This window comes from Ranitomeya imitator, chromosome 3 (assembly GCF_032444005.1).
Source record: "Ranitomeya imitator isolate aRanImi1 chromosome 3, aRanImi1.pri, whole genome shotgun sequence".
Classification (NCBI taxonomy): domain Eukaryota; kingdom Metazoa; phylum Chordata; class Amphibia; order Anura; family Dendrobatidae; genus Ranitomeya; species Ranitomeya imitator.
This window is the reverse complement of record NC_091284.1, coordinates 784,007,176-784,022,626: the sequence shown is the minus strand read 5'-3', so window position 1 is coordinate 784,022,626 and position 15,451 is coordinate 784,007,176. Positions and strand designations below refer to the sequence as shown.

At 44.2% G+C, this 15,451-nt stretch overlaps 1 protein-coding gene across 1 annotated transcript in view; it reads right to left on the bottom strand.

Annotated features, from left to right (window-relative positions):
* Window positions 1–15,451, bottom strand: part of CUL5 (cullin 5) — a 99,423-nt gene that overhangs the window by 60,765 nt on the left and 23,207 nt on the right. The window contains exons 2-4 of the mRNA XM_069759141.1: window positions 4,150–4,259; window positions 2,928–3,027; window positions 24–200 (exon numbers count right to left, since the gene is read on the bottom strand). Of these exons, the coding sequence (XP_069615242.1) occupies window positions 24–200; window positions 2,928–3,027; window positions 4,150–4,259 (387 nt within the window). The remainder of the gene's footprint in view (window positions 1–23; window positions 201–2,927; window positions 3,028–4,149; window positions 4,260–15,451) is intronic.

The window sequence follows — 15,451 nt, the reverse complement described above, 5'->3', positions numbered from 1 at the left end:
ATGCAATGTGTAGCAAGGCCTACCTTTCTAACAATACTGTCTTCCACATTGGATTTCTTGTTGCTTCCTTGTTTACCCATTAACGTAATTTCTAATTGACAGAAGGGCTTGGGCAAGATGTCGCACTGGGTGAAGAACTTGCGCCACTCTACAATATACGCCTTAAGTAAAGCGGTGTCATCCTGATGACTTAATACTCTCTTCAAAAGACAAGAAAGGAAAAATGTATAGAATATTATTCACAAAATCAGAATGTAAACATTAGCCATTTTCATAAATTTCAGGACGTAGCCAAGGTCCCAGTGTGCAATGCAAGCTGAGCCAGACCCATTCCTGGCAGATGATGGTTTGGTCGTTCCGCCATCATCTGCCTTTAACAGTAACGAGTAGAGCCCGTGGCCGTTACCCTATTCAATGCCTTTGTCAATCTCTAATGGCCCATGACAAATGAGGGGTTTGCTGTAGACCCCTGTGCCTGCCGTAGCCCCTTGTGCCTATATATCCCCTCTTTTCCCCCTCATTTAAAGTACCGTAAATGCAATAAAAATGTTGCATACACCCCAAAATAGTATTAAGAAAAACATAAGGGCATCCTGGCAATTAAAAGGTTAAAGTTCTTGAAAAACGGTGATTTAAACAAAAATTTTATTTATTTTTTATATTTTTTTTCAGACAAATTTTGGAATTTTCTTTCACCACTTAAAGAAAAAAAAAAAAAAAATCAACCTAAATCGTCCGAACCTGGAGAATCATGTTGTTTTCACATATTTTTTTACTGCACAAGAAACACCCGCCCCCCACAAAAAAATGCAGAATTGTTGTTTTTCTGTCACAATTTCACCTCATTTTTTCCACCATTTTCCAGTAAATTATTTGTCAATATCAATAATGTAACTTAAAAGTACAACTCGTCCTGCAAAAAAAAAAAACAAGCACTCAAATGGCTATGTGGGTGGAAATATAAAAAACATATGGCTTTTGGAAGAAGGCGAGGAAAAAAACGAAAGTGCAAAAATGAAAAATCGAGGGTCCTGAATGGGTGCAGGCAATTTTCTGATGCCAAGTTCCCTTTAAGGCTTCTTTCACACTAGCGTCGGAATCTCCCCGTCGCAATGCGTCGGGGAGAGATTCCGACCCTAGCGTTTGCTGCATTGCACAATGGAGGCAGCGGATGCATTTTTCCGGCGCATCCGCTGCCCCATTGTAAGGTGCGGGGAGGTGGGGGCGGAGTTCCGGCCGCGCATGCGCGGTCGGAAAAAGCGGTCCGTCGGGAGAAAAAAACGTTACATGTAGGGTTTTTTTCTCCCAACGGTCCGCCAAAGCACGACGCATTCGTCGCAAGACGGATGCGAAGTGTGCAAATCCGTCGCAAATGCGTCGTCAATAGAAGTCTATGGGGAAAAAACGCATCCTTCAAGCACTTTTGCAGGATGCGTTTTTTCTGCAAAACGACGCATTGTGACAGATTTAAAAAAACGCTAGTGTGAAAGTAGCCTAAGCTGCATTATTGCCATATGTGCCTTCATCTTAGAACTATTTTGGAGGTCGGCCGACAAGGTGAGGTTTTAATAATAGATATAGAATAGGACCTTGTTGCGGTGGGATGGCTTTTATGTTTTTTTTTTTTATATTTACAACTGTACAGATCCCAGTGCTATATGGTTGTGGGCTAAAACCACCGACATGGATGATCCGTCAGTACATTAATAATGACCACAGACAAATTTTTAACAAGTTGTCATATGCTCATGTGTTATTTCACTTCTATTTATGCTAAACCCAGAGAACTAGGGGAATCTGGCACCATACCTTTGCTACTCCATCTGAGAGCAGTATAATGTAGGGGCAGAGAACCCGATTTCAGCGATGTCTCAGTTTCTGGGCTGATTGCTGTCATTTTGATAAAAATCAGTTTTTTTTTGCTGCAGATCTTCCAGTTCTCTGAATGCTGAACCCCGCCCACTCCCCTGATTGGCAGCTTTATGTGTACACTGTGCATAGTCAGAAACCAGCCAATCAGTGTTGGGGGAGGGGTTTTTCAGAGCTCATGAATATGGACAACTACCTGGCAGCAGTTTTACTAATTTTCTAATGAATCTCCTGCTGGTAAAACTGATTGTATCAAAAATACAGCAAGCAGCTCAGTAAGTGATACATTGCTGGGTTCAGGGTCTCTACTTCTACATTATGCTGCTCCCAAATTACATTGCAAAAATCTGGTGACAGATTCCCTTTTAAAAAAAAAATTCAAGCAGAAATAGAGCTAATCTGCAGATAAATACGTTTTTTCAGCCTATGCCGATGTAAAAATGGAAGTTCAGCCGCAGGGAAAATATAACTCCATTTTCTCTCTGCAGCTGCATATCCAGTTAAACAACTGCATAGGTTTATGGTATTTACCTGCAGATCAGCACTACGGCTACGTATAAATACGTTTACAACTGGTCATTATATATGCAACATTATATATACAACTGGTATATAAGGGGACAATACAAATATCTCGCTGAGGATCTGTTTATACCAAGGAAGGTGACGGGCACAAGGGGGCATTCTTTGCGTCTGGAGGAGAGAAGGTTTTTCCACCAACATAGAAGAGGATTCTTTACTGTTAGGGCAGTGAGAATCTGGAATTGCTTGCCTGAGGAGGTGGTGATGGCGAACTCAGTCGAGGGGTTCAAGAGAGGCCTGGATGTCTTCCTGGAGCAGAACAATATTGTATCATACAATTATTAGGTTCTGTAGAAGGACGTAGATCTGGGTATTTATTATGATGGAATATAGGCTGAACTGGATGGACAAATGTCTTTTTTCGGCCTTACTAACTATGTTACTATGTTACTATTAAAAAAAAAAAAGTTATCTTGAACAGTTCTATAACTGAAATTAAAAAAGGACAATAAATTAGAAATTATTAAAGCACTTACTGCTTGAGCTTGCTTGATAAAATCTAGAATATCTTCCTTTAAAGCCTGATGAATTTTTGCTGGTCCTTTATCATCCCATAGGCATACTGCGTGCACATCGCTGTAACACAAAACAGTAAAAATGCTTTAAGAAACGCTAAGAGTACTGTGCAAAAGTATTAGGCAGGTGAGGAAAAAAAATCCTGCAAAGAAGGAAAACTTTAAAAAAAAAAAACAGAAGTAGGTAATAAAAAATAAACTATCAGTTAAGAAAATGCAAAAGTAAATGAACAAAAGAGAAATCTAAAATCACAAATAATTGGAGTGTCCGCCCTTTGCCTCCAAAGCAACATCAGTACTTCTCATTACACTTACACACAATATTAGCAGGAACTTAGCATGGAGGGTGTTCCAAACATCTTGGAGAACTAACCACAGGTCTTCTGTGGATGTCACTTGTGAACATGGTGATTGAGAAAGGGTCGAGTAGTCTAGGACAACCCTTTTAACACTTTGTTTGATTTTTTTCATAAAACATTCTTACTACGCAACATTTTTCCACACCTGCATAAAATGTTTGCAGAATGCGATATATTGATGACCAATCATTGTAACAAATCATGAATATCAAATCAATGGAGATCTGACCGCGAACACTCCCACTGATCGCGTAACTCCGGCTGCAGCTAGATGTGCAGTGTACAGAGCTGGAACAGCACAGCTCCGTACACTGTGTAATGGCTGTTCTCAGGTTTCGTGGTTCACCCCCTTGTGTATTACGGGATACAGCTCTGCGTTTTGACTTCTGTTCCATATGGAAGTCACAACGCAGATGTGAATACTCAGGATTATAATTGCGGATGTCAATCACAGCCAACCGTCCTCGCAGCCACAGTATATAATTGTATAGGGAGCTGCTCCTCATCTGTGACACACATGTTCAGCAAGGAGCGGCGAGAGGTTAATAATAAGTACAGAAAGTGTCACTTTGTTTGCTTAAGTCTGTGCACTAAACTTTGTGACAAGAACAAAACAGATCTAACTTCCACATAAAATGGCATCAATAAAAACACACTTGTCATATGTAAAAAGTCAGTATATTTCCTGCTTACTCATATTAGTTTTTCCTTTTTACAGTAGAAAAGTTTAATCTGGAAATAACAGAAACAACTTGATTATTTTTTGCATTTCTGGAAGTGTTTTGCCATCAAATACTAAGCATGCAACATGGAAGACGACTTACGAGAATAGATCAAACCACTGCTGCTTTGTGACGGACTCCTGGCGTAAAAGCTTCAGAACTATAGGCCTCATGAAATCCCATTTGTCCTCAAACTGAAGGGAACCTTTATTCTGAAAAAGAAACGAATACAATATAATGTATGCAAAGCAATTCCGCCATATGTGCTAACACTAAGGCTACTTTCACACTAGCGTTTTTTGCAATACGTCGCAATGCGTCGTTTATGGGAAAAAACGCATCCTGCAAAGTTGTTTGCAGGATGCGTTTTTGCCCCATAGATTAACATCAGCGACGCATTGCGACGCATTGCCACATGTCGCAACCGTCGTGCGACGGTTGCGCCGTGTTGTGGCGGACCGCCGGGAGCAAAAAACGTTACATGTAACGTTTTTTGCTGCCGACGGACCGCTTTTTCCGACCGCGCATGCGCGGCCGGAACTCCACCCCCACCTCCCCGCATCTTACAATGAGGCAGCGGTGCAGGAAAAATGCATCCGCTGCCTCCGTCGTGCGGCGCATTTCACTGCTAGCGTCGGAGCCTCGGCCCGACGCACTGCGACGGGCCAAGTCCGACGCTAGTGTGGAAGTAGCATTTTCTCATAGACTTGTATTAGCGACGGATTGCCATCCGTTTCATCCGTTGTGCACTGGATCCGTCGGAATAGCGGTCCATCGTGCGGAGAAAACGTTCAGAGGAACGTTTTTTCTGCACATCGGAAAATCGGTCAGCGACGCATCCTGCGCTGACCGTCACACACAGGAATCCAGCGACGTATCACGTTTTTCCCCTCTGAGCATGCCCGGAAGGATTTTCAAATCCGGGAAAAAGTCAGTCAGTCTCTCTCTCTCTCTCTCTCCCGGACATTTTAAGCCAACAGCCTCATAGGCATATTAGGACATGACCTCAAGCCAGGAGACCTGATGGTCTGACAGCGTATCCTGATCAGAGTCCGCGTTTCAGACATGTGATACCTTACGTCTTTAAAGAGGACCTGTCTGCACAACTTTTTCGATAACAGATTGATGCTTGATCCATACTGATGGATGATTACTGGACGTGTGTACATAGCTGTGGACATGTGAATGTAGCCATATTCTCAACTGGCAAATTATGGCGTGCAGTGTTAAAGGGAACCTGTCACCCCGTTTTTTGAGATTGAGCTATAAATACTGTTAAATAGGGCCTGCGCTGTGTGTTCCTATAGTGTATGTAGTGTACCCCGATTCCCCACCTATGCTGAGATATAACTTACCAAAGTCGCCGTTTTCGCCTGTCAATCAGGCTGGTCAGGTCGGGAGGGCGTGGTGACATCGCTGGTTCTTCCTCAGCTTTACGTTGGTGGCGTAGTGGCGTAGTGGTGAACAAGCAGCGCGCGATCTGCGCTGTAATCCCTTGCATCGGTGGGGGCGGCCATCTTCCTGGGGCCGCGCGTGCGCAGATCGAGTGCTCTGCTGCACGGGGCTTCAGGAAAATGGCCGCGGGATGCCGCGCGTGCGCATTAGAGATCGCGGCGGCCATTTTCCCAAAGCCGAGTTTGCATCTCGGCTTTGGGAAAATGGCCGCCGCGATCTCTAATGCGCACGCGCGGCATCCCGCGGCCATTTTCCTGAAGCCCCGTGCAGCAGAGCACTCGATCTGCGCACGCGCGGCCCCAGGAAGATGGCCGCCCCCACCGATGCAAGTGATTACAGCGCAGATCGCGCGCTGCTTGTTCACCACTACGCCACTACGCCACCAACGTAAAGCTGAGGAAGAACCAGCGATGTCACCACGCCCTCCCGACCTGACCAGCCTGATTGACAGGCGAAAACGGCGACTTTGGTAAGTTATATCTCAGCATAGGTGGGGAATCAGGGTACACTACATACACTATAGGAACACACAGCGCAGGCCCTATTTAACAGTATTTATAGTTCAATCTCAAAAAACGGGGTGACAGGTTCCCTTTAAACGTCCCAGAGAGAAGGTGCCCAGTGAATCCCAGAAAGTGGTACTGAAATGATGTTAAAATTTCCATAACTTGCGAAATAAAAATAACCTTTTATGCTGCAAAAAATAGAGAACCTCATCCAATGTTTTACAATTGTACCAATACATACAAAATAAAAAACAAAGGGGGCGTGGCCTGGATCCCAAACAGAGAAGACGCAGCTCGCTGTGGCTCCCACTATCAGCCTGCAAAAGACAACATTTATAACCCCTATAGGCGAAATAAAAGACCTTCCCAGCGTCCCCACACAGCCGGAGTCGCACTGAGACAGCTGCGGGGCAGAAAGAAGCACCGGGCAGCTGTATGTGAACGGAGGGAGTCCGGGAAGTTTTGGCGCCATTGCCTGGCCGGCGCCATCTTGCTATCCACACCGAGGCGACGGGGGAGAGCGGAGCGGGAAGCCCCGCTGGACCCTCATCGCTCCAAACTGCCGGGACGTGGAGAGATCGGGGGCAACAGTAAGCGCTCCCTCCCCCTCCTCCACAGCACCCCGGCGCGAGAGCAAAGGTCCTCCCTGCCTGCGCTGAAGCCTGGCGCGGCGGTGCGGCTGATCAGAGAGGACATCCGTGGAGGAGAAGATCCCAGAAGGCGCGCGGGTCTGCCAAAACGACGCTTCGGTGCTGCAGACCAGAACAGAGGCGCCGGAGGTAAGGAGTCCCGGGACCAGCACTCAGTAATCACCCTACAGCCGCGAGACTGCTGCGCTGGAGTCTGTTAACCCCGGCGCCCCCACGCTCCGTTTCCCACATCCCAGTAATAGGAGGCCAGGCACCCCCCTCTGCAGGGGTGAGCAGGCTCAGGAAGGAAAGGTCCCTGTGATCAATAATCCCATAACTACAAACAGTGGTGGTGAAAATCTCCCCCCCCCCCTGGTGACACCGGTAATTTGGTCACAAACCGCATAGGCCCTGAGGCTTTTTAGCAGCAGAAAGCAGCAGGCTGCAGCGTTATAATTGGGGCTGATAACATTAAGCCCTGCAACAATAACTATCAGACTGCATTACCATCCCCTCCATATAACTCACATAACTCATCCTGCAATTAAGTAAAGTGAGTTAGGGGATAAAACTTTAGTGACGGGGCGCATGTGCGGGGTCCAGTAATGACAGACATGCTGTGCTGAGCTCTGCCACCCGTCGGACCCCATTTAACCCTTTCCAGCGACCGGAGCACAGTAATTAGTTCCCTTCCCCCCCCCCCCCCCCCCCCCCCCCCCCGGGGACAGCACAGCGGAGCAATCTGTAATGCCGAAAAAGGGAAGCGCGGCGCAGCCGGCGGGCCGCTCTATTTCAGATCTTCTTATGAGCGGCACCCCTTCCAAAATGGCTACGGCAACTATTCCTCCACCAGCCTCAGTAACTCATGGCGATGGAAGCGCAGAGCAAGATGACACTCTCCCACACTCTGAAGCGATGATTTCAACAGCAGCCCTCACAAGGTCCCTGCAGGAAACCTTTAGAGAGGAACTCACCACCGCTATGCAGAGTATCTCGTCCCAGTTACAAGATTTAGCGCAGCGCACAAACAACCTGGAGGAAAAAATGGAGGCCGTCTCAGATGCACTAGAGGAGGATCAGGGGATTCTCAAATTACATACAGACCGCATTACTGAGCTAGAATTAAGATGTGAGGACTATGAGAACAGATCCAGAAGGAGCAACATACGAATTAGAGGACTCCCTGAACATGTTGTTGCCCTTAAAGATACAGCAGCAGCCCTCTTCACAGCCCTTCTACCTGACCTGGACCCGTCCCTTCTCCATATTACAAGAATACACAGGGCACTGGGCAGGCCACGGTCTAATGATATGCCCAGAGATGTAATACTAAAGATGCATTATGAGGAGACCCGTGATCAGATCTTGCTAGCGGCCAGAAACCATCCTATCTTACCCGGCCTGCCAGACTCTGTGCACATTTATGCAGACATTGCACCTACCACACTGGCCAGGAGAAGGGCCCTCAGGTCAATTACGGCCTCTCTACAAGAAGCACAGGTCAAATACAGATGGGGCTTCCCATTTGCCCTTATTTTCACATTCAAATCCCAACTCTATACCTGCCGGTCCCTAGAAGAAGGAACTCAGGCCCTAATTAAGGCTGGTATCACAATATCTTCAGAGACATCCTCGCTCCCGCAGAGAAAACCCAGGCCTGAAAGGGAATGGAGGAATACTCCCAGAACAAGAAGCCAAAACACTCAGGTCACCTGACTCGCATAACCCAGATTTTGGCATCCTCAAAATGCTTTTTGTGTCCTTAGGTTCTGTTGTGGGACCAGTTGTTGGTTTTAGCCAGCTCTGAAACTAGGTTATTTACCTAGCAGTTAACGCTAGGTCTATTTACAGTTGAACTGTTTACTATTACATTATCAAGCACTTTTATCCCTATTCCCTCCCGCCTATCCCCCCCCCCTTTTTTCTCCCCCCTCTCTTCTTCTCCCCCCCTCTCTCCCCCCTCCCCCCTATTATAAAGTCAACCTTACATGATTCAAGGGTTGGGGTCCTCGGGGTCGCAACATGCTGCCCAACCTCGGCGAATCTTGGTGTCCTTCCTAATATGGGACCCCAGATCGCCGCATCTTGTGGGCTCAATGCCCTTTGGAAAATGTTTGTTATGTTTTGTGTCGACGTCTCCCCCTTGTTTGTCTCTTCCCTTTTGTTTCCACAGAGAGATTATTGCTGTGATGGTGAATTTATGGGCCGAAGTCGGGTGGAGGGCGATGGCTTGCCTCTAATTAGCAGTGTCCACTTAATTAAACATGTGTAGAGTGCTCTCCCATAATGTGCGGGGCTTTAACTCGCCCTTAAAACGTAAAAAGGCCTTCCTCGATTATCAGAAGCACAACCCAGACGTAATCTGCCTCCAGGAAACCCATTTTTCCAACTCTTCCCACCCTAAATTCCTGGATACACATTCGAAATTCTTCCTTTCCACCTGGGACCGCAAAACGAGGGGCGTGGCTATTCTAATTAAAAACAGCCTCCCATTCCAACCCACTAACACGTATTCAGATCCTGAGGGCAGATTCATTATCCTGATGGGGACCCTGCAGGGTCTAAATATATGCATTGTTAATAGCTACCTGCCAACTTCCACTCAGACCCGGGTCATACGTCTAATCTTATCCAAATTAGCTTCACTCTCATATCATCACCTTATATGGTGTGGCGACTTCAATCTCACTTTAAACCCGTCACTTGACAGCAGTTCACTGAATGGAACATACATATCAAAAACAGACAGGAAAAAAATCCTACAAATGCTGAAAGTAAATTGTTTGGCAGATATCTGGCGAGAGCTAAATGGCCCTCAGAGGGGATACTCATATTTCTCCCCCTGCACAAAAGTCCTATTCCAGAATTGACTTACATCTCACCTCTTCCAAAACACTAGGAAATTAGGATTATTTAGTCTAGAAAAAAGACGACTGAGGGGCGATCTAATAACCATGTATAAGTATATAAGGGGACAATACAAATATCTCGCTGAGGATCTGTTTATACCAAGGAAGGTGACGGGCACAAGGGGGCATTCTTTGCGTCTGGAGGAGAGAAGGTTTTTCCACCAACATAGAAGAGGATTCTTTACTGTTAGGGCAGTGAGAATCTGGAATTGCTTGCCTGAGGAGGTGGTGATGGCGAACTCAGTCGAGGGGTTCAAGAGAGGCCTGGATGTCTTCCTGGAACAGAACAATATTGTAACATACAATTATTAGGTTCTGTAGAAGGACGTAGATCTGGGGATTTATTATGATGGAATATAGGCTGAACTGGATGGACAAATGTCTTTTTTCGGCCTTACTAACTATGTTACTATGTTACTATGTTACTCCCCTCGGTCTTATACTCCCGACATATAGTATCATCTTGGTCAGACCATGATGCCGTCCTTTCTGCTTTTAACTTTGACATTACCACTTCTAGGCTGTTCAGGTGGAGACTGAACGAGTCCCTACTAACAGATCCAACGGTCTTATCTACTATAAAGGATGAACTAAACCTATATTTCCAAACTAACAATACCACAGACGTGTCCCCGGGAACTGTGTGGATGGCACACAAAAAATTTATAACAGGGACCCTGATCAAAATTGCTTCTAACAAGAGAAAACAAAGATCTGAACTACAATTGCAATTAGAAAATAAACTCTCAAAATTAGAACAGGCAAACCAACACCTCTCTTCACTTTATCTAATCAAGAAAATCCATGAAACTAAATTACATCTCAATACCATTTTAACAAATAGATCAGAAAGGGCCCTGACATGGACTAAATCTACTTTTCACAAATATGCTAACAAACCAAGCAGCATGTTGGCCCGTAAACTTAGGAGTAGAGAGCTTCTGAATAATATCCCAGCCATTAAAGACCCTACAGGCCGTGTTACTGCCCACCCAGATGTAATATATAAAACGTTCCAGCAATACTATCAAAACCTTTACTCCCTCCCACAGCCCCCCTCCCCGACTCGCATCCAGAGCTTCCTCAAAGATCTGACACTACCTAAAGTTCCGGACTCAGACATAGCACATCTCCAAGTACCAATCAACCCCGATGAAATAAAAGCCACGATTAAAAATTAAAAAAAAAAACAAAGCCCCGGGGCCTGATGGGCTAACGGCACTGTACTACAAAAAATTTGACAGCCTACTTATACCTCACATACAGAGCTTTTGTAATGCTCTCCTAAACGGAGCTCAAATGCCTCCTGAATTTTACACCGCTCACGTAACTGTAATCCCAAAACCGAAGAAGGATCACCTATACCCTAAAAACTATAGGCCTATCTCATTGCTAAACATAGTTTTTAAAATCTTTACATCCATAATCACGGCCAGCCTGAATAAAATACTGCCCATTCTAATCCACCGGGACCAGGTAGGGTTCATCCCCAAGAGACAGGGCCCTGACAATATCAGGAGAAATCTTAATTTAATACACTCGGCTAATCACTCCAAGCAATCCTTGCTCTTGCTAGCACTCGATATAGAGAAGGCCTTTGACTCAGTGTCATGGTCATACTTGTTCGAAGTCCTCGCTAGGTTTGGTTTCCCGAGTAGTATTATCTCCTGTCTTAAACTTTTGTATGATCACCCCACGGCCTATCTGAAACTACCCGCAAACCGGCCTACCTCTATTAACATACAACGTGGTACCAGACAGGGATGCCCGCTATCCCCAGCCCTATTTGCCCTAGCCATGGAACCCCTGGCAAAAGCTATTAGAACCAACCCCAACATTAATGGACCTATAATCAAAGATGATCAATACAAGGCTAGAAAAATATGTAGAATTGAGAGTCCTCAGTGGTTGATACCTTTTAATGGCTAACTGAAAAGATGGTAACAAATTGCAAGCTTTCGAGACTACACAGGTCTCTTCATCAGGCAAAGACTAAAACAAATTCTGAAGAATCACATATTTATGCACAACATAGTATAGGGGAAAAAAAAAAAGAGGGGAAAAAAAACCATGAGTTATGAGGACTCTCAATTCTAAATATTTTTCTATCCACTGGCTAACACGGTACCAAGATATATTTCTTTCCTGTATCAATACAAGGCTAGCCTTTTTGCGGATGACCTACTTTTATCCATAGTCAATCCCACTATTACACTCCCAAACCTTTTCGTTGCCCTCCATGAATTTGAACTGGTCTCTGGCCTCAAGATTAATGTTGACAAATCTGAAGCCTTGTTCATTAATACCCCCAGGGAAATACAAAACAACATAACAGCACAATTTAAGTTTACCAGAAATGAGCAGTACTTAACCTATCTCGGCATCAATCTAACCTCCCATAGATCGACTCTATTTAAATGGAACTATGCCCCCTTAATTAGAAATCTCAAATCAGACCTTGCCAGATGGTCATCTATGTCCTTATCCTGGTTAGGTAGACTACACACCATTAAGATGGTATCTTTACCACGATTCCTGTATATTTTCCGCTCTTTGCCCATTCCCCTACCTTCCAAAACGTTACTAGATATCCATAACACGATCTCTAAATTTATATGGCAGGGGAAAAGACCTAGAATAAGACTAAAAACCATGTTTATTAATAGAAGACGAGGAGGTTTGTTTCTACCCAACTTCACTTTATACTATAGAGCGGCCCAAATAGCTCAGCTAATAAGTGCCAACGCTGACAAACATTACACACCCAGATGGGTGAATCTCGAATCCCATCTCCTGACCCCATTCACCCTACCAGGCCTCATGTGGTCGTTGCAGAGGCTTCTGAAAGGGCTCCATACTTCAGCTCCATTCACAGCACATTCCCTGATACTATGGAGGAAGGAAAGATTTAAACATTCCCTACAATCCAAAACTTCCTTAATGATGCATATTTTTCATAATCCAGCTTTTCCACCAGGGTTGGAGCCTCGCCCTTTCCATTGGTGGGTATCTAGGGGTCTAATTACCCTTAAACATCTAACTTCGCCATTTAACATTCTACTCACCAAACAAGAATTCATCCAAAAGTACTCCCCACCAAACTCTGAAATATTGCGGATCATCCAAATCTTTCATTTTGCTGAACAAATTTTAGGACATGGTGTCACCCACCGCCCATCAGGTTATGAGCAAATATGTTTGAATGACCCACTGGGCAAGGGAGCTATCTCTTTAATATACTCAACCCTAAATACAATATCAGAGGATGTAAAACTCAACTATATGATTCAATGGGAGAGAGACTTTAATAAAATAATGTCCCCATTAGAGTGGCAAAAATGTTGCTGCTCTCTTTCTAAGGGTAGTCTCCAAACCTCGTTAGTTGAAACATCCATCAAACTCCTACATAGGACATATTTGGTACCGAGCAAATTACATGCCATCTACCCAAACTTATCGGATCGGTGTTTCAGGGGATGTGGAGCCCTGGGTGATTTGAAGCACACGTGGTGGGATTGTCCGATTGTTTCCGCCCTTTGGTTAAGGATTAAATCTATCGTAGAGGAGCTTTATGGTGGGATGATTCAGTTAGAAGCAACGGTGTTCCTACTAGGGGCCAGATACCCTGGCTTCTCAAACAAACTCCATAATTTAGTCAATCAGCTGTTCCTCGCCACTAAGCTACACATTGCAACGAAATGGAAAACAACTACCCTATCTCTTTCCTCGGTAATAGACAAAATGAACACCATCATGCTATGTGAACGAATACAAGCTACAAGAGAAGACTCATGGGAGCCCTACTATCAAGTTTGGAGGCCGTGGATCGAAAGGATCGAAAGGAACTCTAGCAATAATCTTGACCAAGTCTTATCACTATCACTATGAGGCCAACTTAATGTCAGATAGACTTCCTTGGACTCGCCCGTTGTACCTGACCATTGATGATACTTTGATGCAGTAATGGATCTCTTACTCCCCCCCCCCCCCCCCCATTCCTCTTGTCTTCTTCAACCACTTGTCTTTGTCTGCGTGTTTAATTGTGTTGTTTAAATGCTTTCAAGGCTATGTTAGAATTTGATTACACTTATGTATATTCCCCTGCGTGGGATTTTGTTGTGAAATTTTCTTGGTTTTTCTTTAAAAAATAAAAACATGTTGAAACTAAAATAAAAAACAAAAAAACAACTAAATAAAACAAGATCAACAAAACAAAAACACTGGGTAAATGGAGTATGATGATTATTTTTAACATGGGTCGCAGGAGCTTTGTTGATGTTTATCAAATCGAAAAGCAATGTGAATTCAGCTTGATTTTTTGTTTCTCCAAAAAGTTAGAAGTATTTTTCACCGAGGAAAAAAATAACATAATTTTTCCACCATTTTTAAAAAGGTTCTCCCATAAAGTATCATGAATATGTCAAAGTGACATCCTTGAGACAAATCATCACTATCTTATAATATGGAAAAATATATTAAACCAGAAGAGGGGGGAAAAAAAAAAAAGAAAAAAAAGACCCCTCTCCCCATTTAAATCAAGATCAAGTCACAAGATATGAAACGCCGAGTGATAAACGCATGGTCACTGTGGGGGTCCGCCTGCTGCATCTCGAGTATTTATGGCATATCCAAATGATATACTCGAAAATTTCTGGCAGAAACGGGTGCCACCCCAGTTATTACTCCACTGTATAGGAATGGAGAAGATTGGCATATTCGGCATACTCCCCTCCAATCCCAGTAATGGGGACAATTCTTGTGCTGCTGGGACTCGCATCTATCTCAATTACAAGGCTGATGGGAACAAAAGGACATGCTGACCAAATATTGACGAAAAGCTCCAATTTCTCCAAATGCTTTTTTTTTTTTAAGCAGTATACGGGTATGCACACACAATGCCTTTTTAACCCCTTCATGACCTTGGGATTTTTCATTTTTCCGTGTTCGTTTTTCACTCCCTTCCTTCCCAGAGCCATAACTTTTTTATTTTTCCGTCAATTTGGCCATGTGAGGGCTTATTTTTTGCGGGACGAGTTGTACTTTTGAACGACATCATTGGATTTAGCATGTCGTGTACTAGAAAACGGGGAAAAAATTCCAAGTGCGGTGAAATTGCAAAAAAAGTGCAACCCCACACTTGTTTTTTGTTTGGCTTTTTTGCTAGGTTCACTAAATGCTAAAACTGACCTGCCATTATGATTCTCCAGGTCAGTACGAGTCCATAGACACCTAACATGACTAGGTTATTTTTTACCTAAGTGGTGAAAAAAAAATCCAAACTTTGCTAAAAAAAAAAAAATTGCGCCATTTTCCGATACTCGTAGCCTCTCCATTTTTCATGATCTGGGGTCGGTTGAGGGCTTATTTTTTGTGTGCCGAGATGACGTTTTTAATTATAGCATTTTGGTGCAGATACGTTCTTTTGATCGCCCGTTATTGCATTTTAATGCCATGTTGCGGCGACCAAAAAAACGTAATTCTGGCGTTTCAAATTCTTTTTCTCGCTACGCTGTTTAGTGATCAGGTTAATGCTTTTTTTTATTTGATAGATCGGGCGATTCTGAGCGCGGCGATACCAAATATGTGTAGATTTGATTTTTTTTATTGATTTATTTTGATTGGGGCGAAAGGGGGGCGATTTAAACTTTTATATTTTTTTCACATTTTTTTTTACTTTTGCCATGCTTCAATAGCCTCCATGGGAGGCTAGAAGCAGGCACAACTCGATCGCCTCTGCTACATAGCAGCGATCTGCTGTTCGCTGCTATGTAGCAAAATTGCAGGTGTGCTGTGAGCGCCGACCACAGGGTGGCGCTCACAGCTACCGGCGATCAGTAACCATAGAGGTCTCAAGGACCTCTATGGTTACCATCCAGACGCATCGCCGACCCCCGATCATGTGACG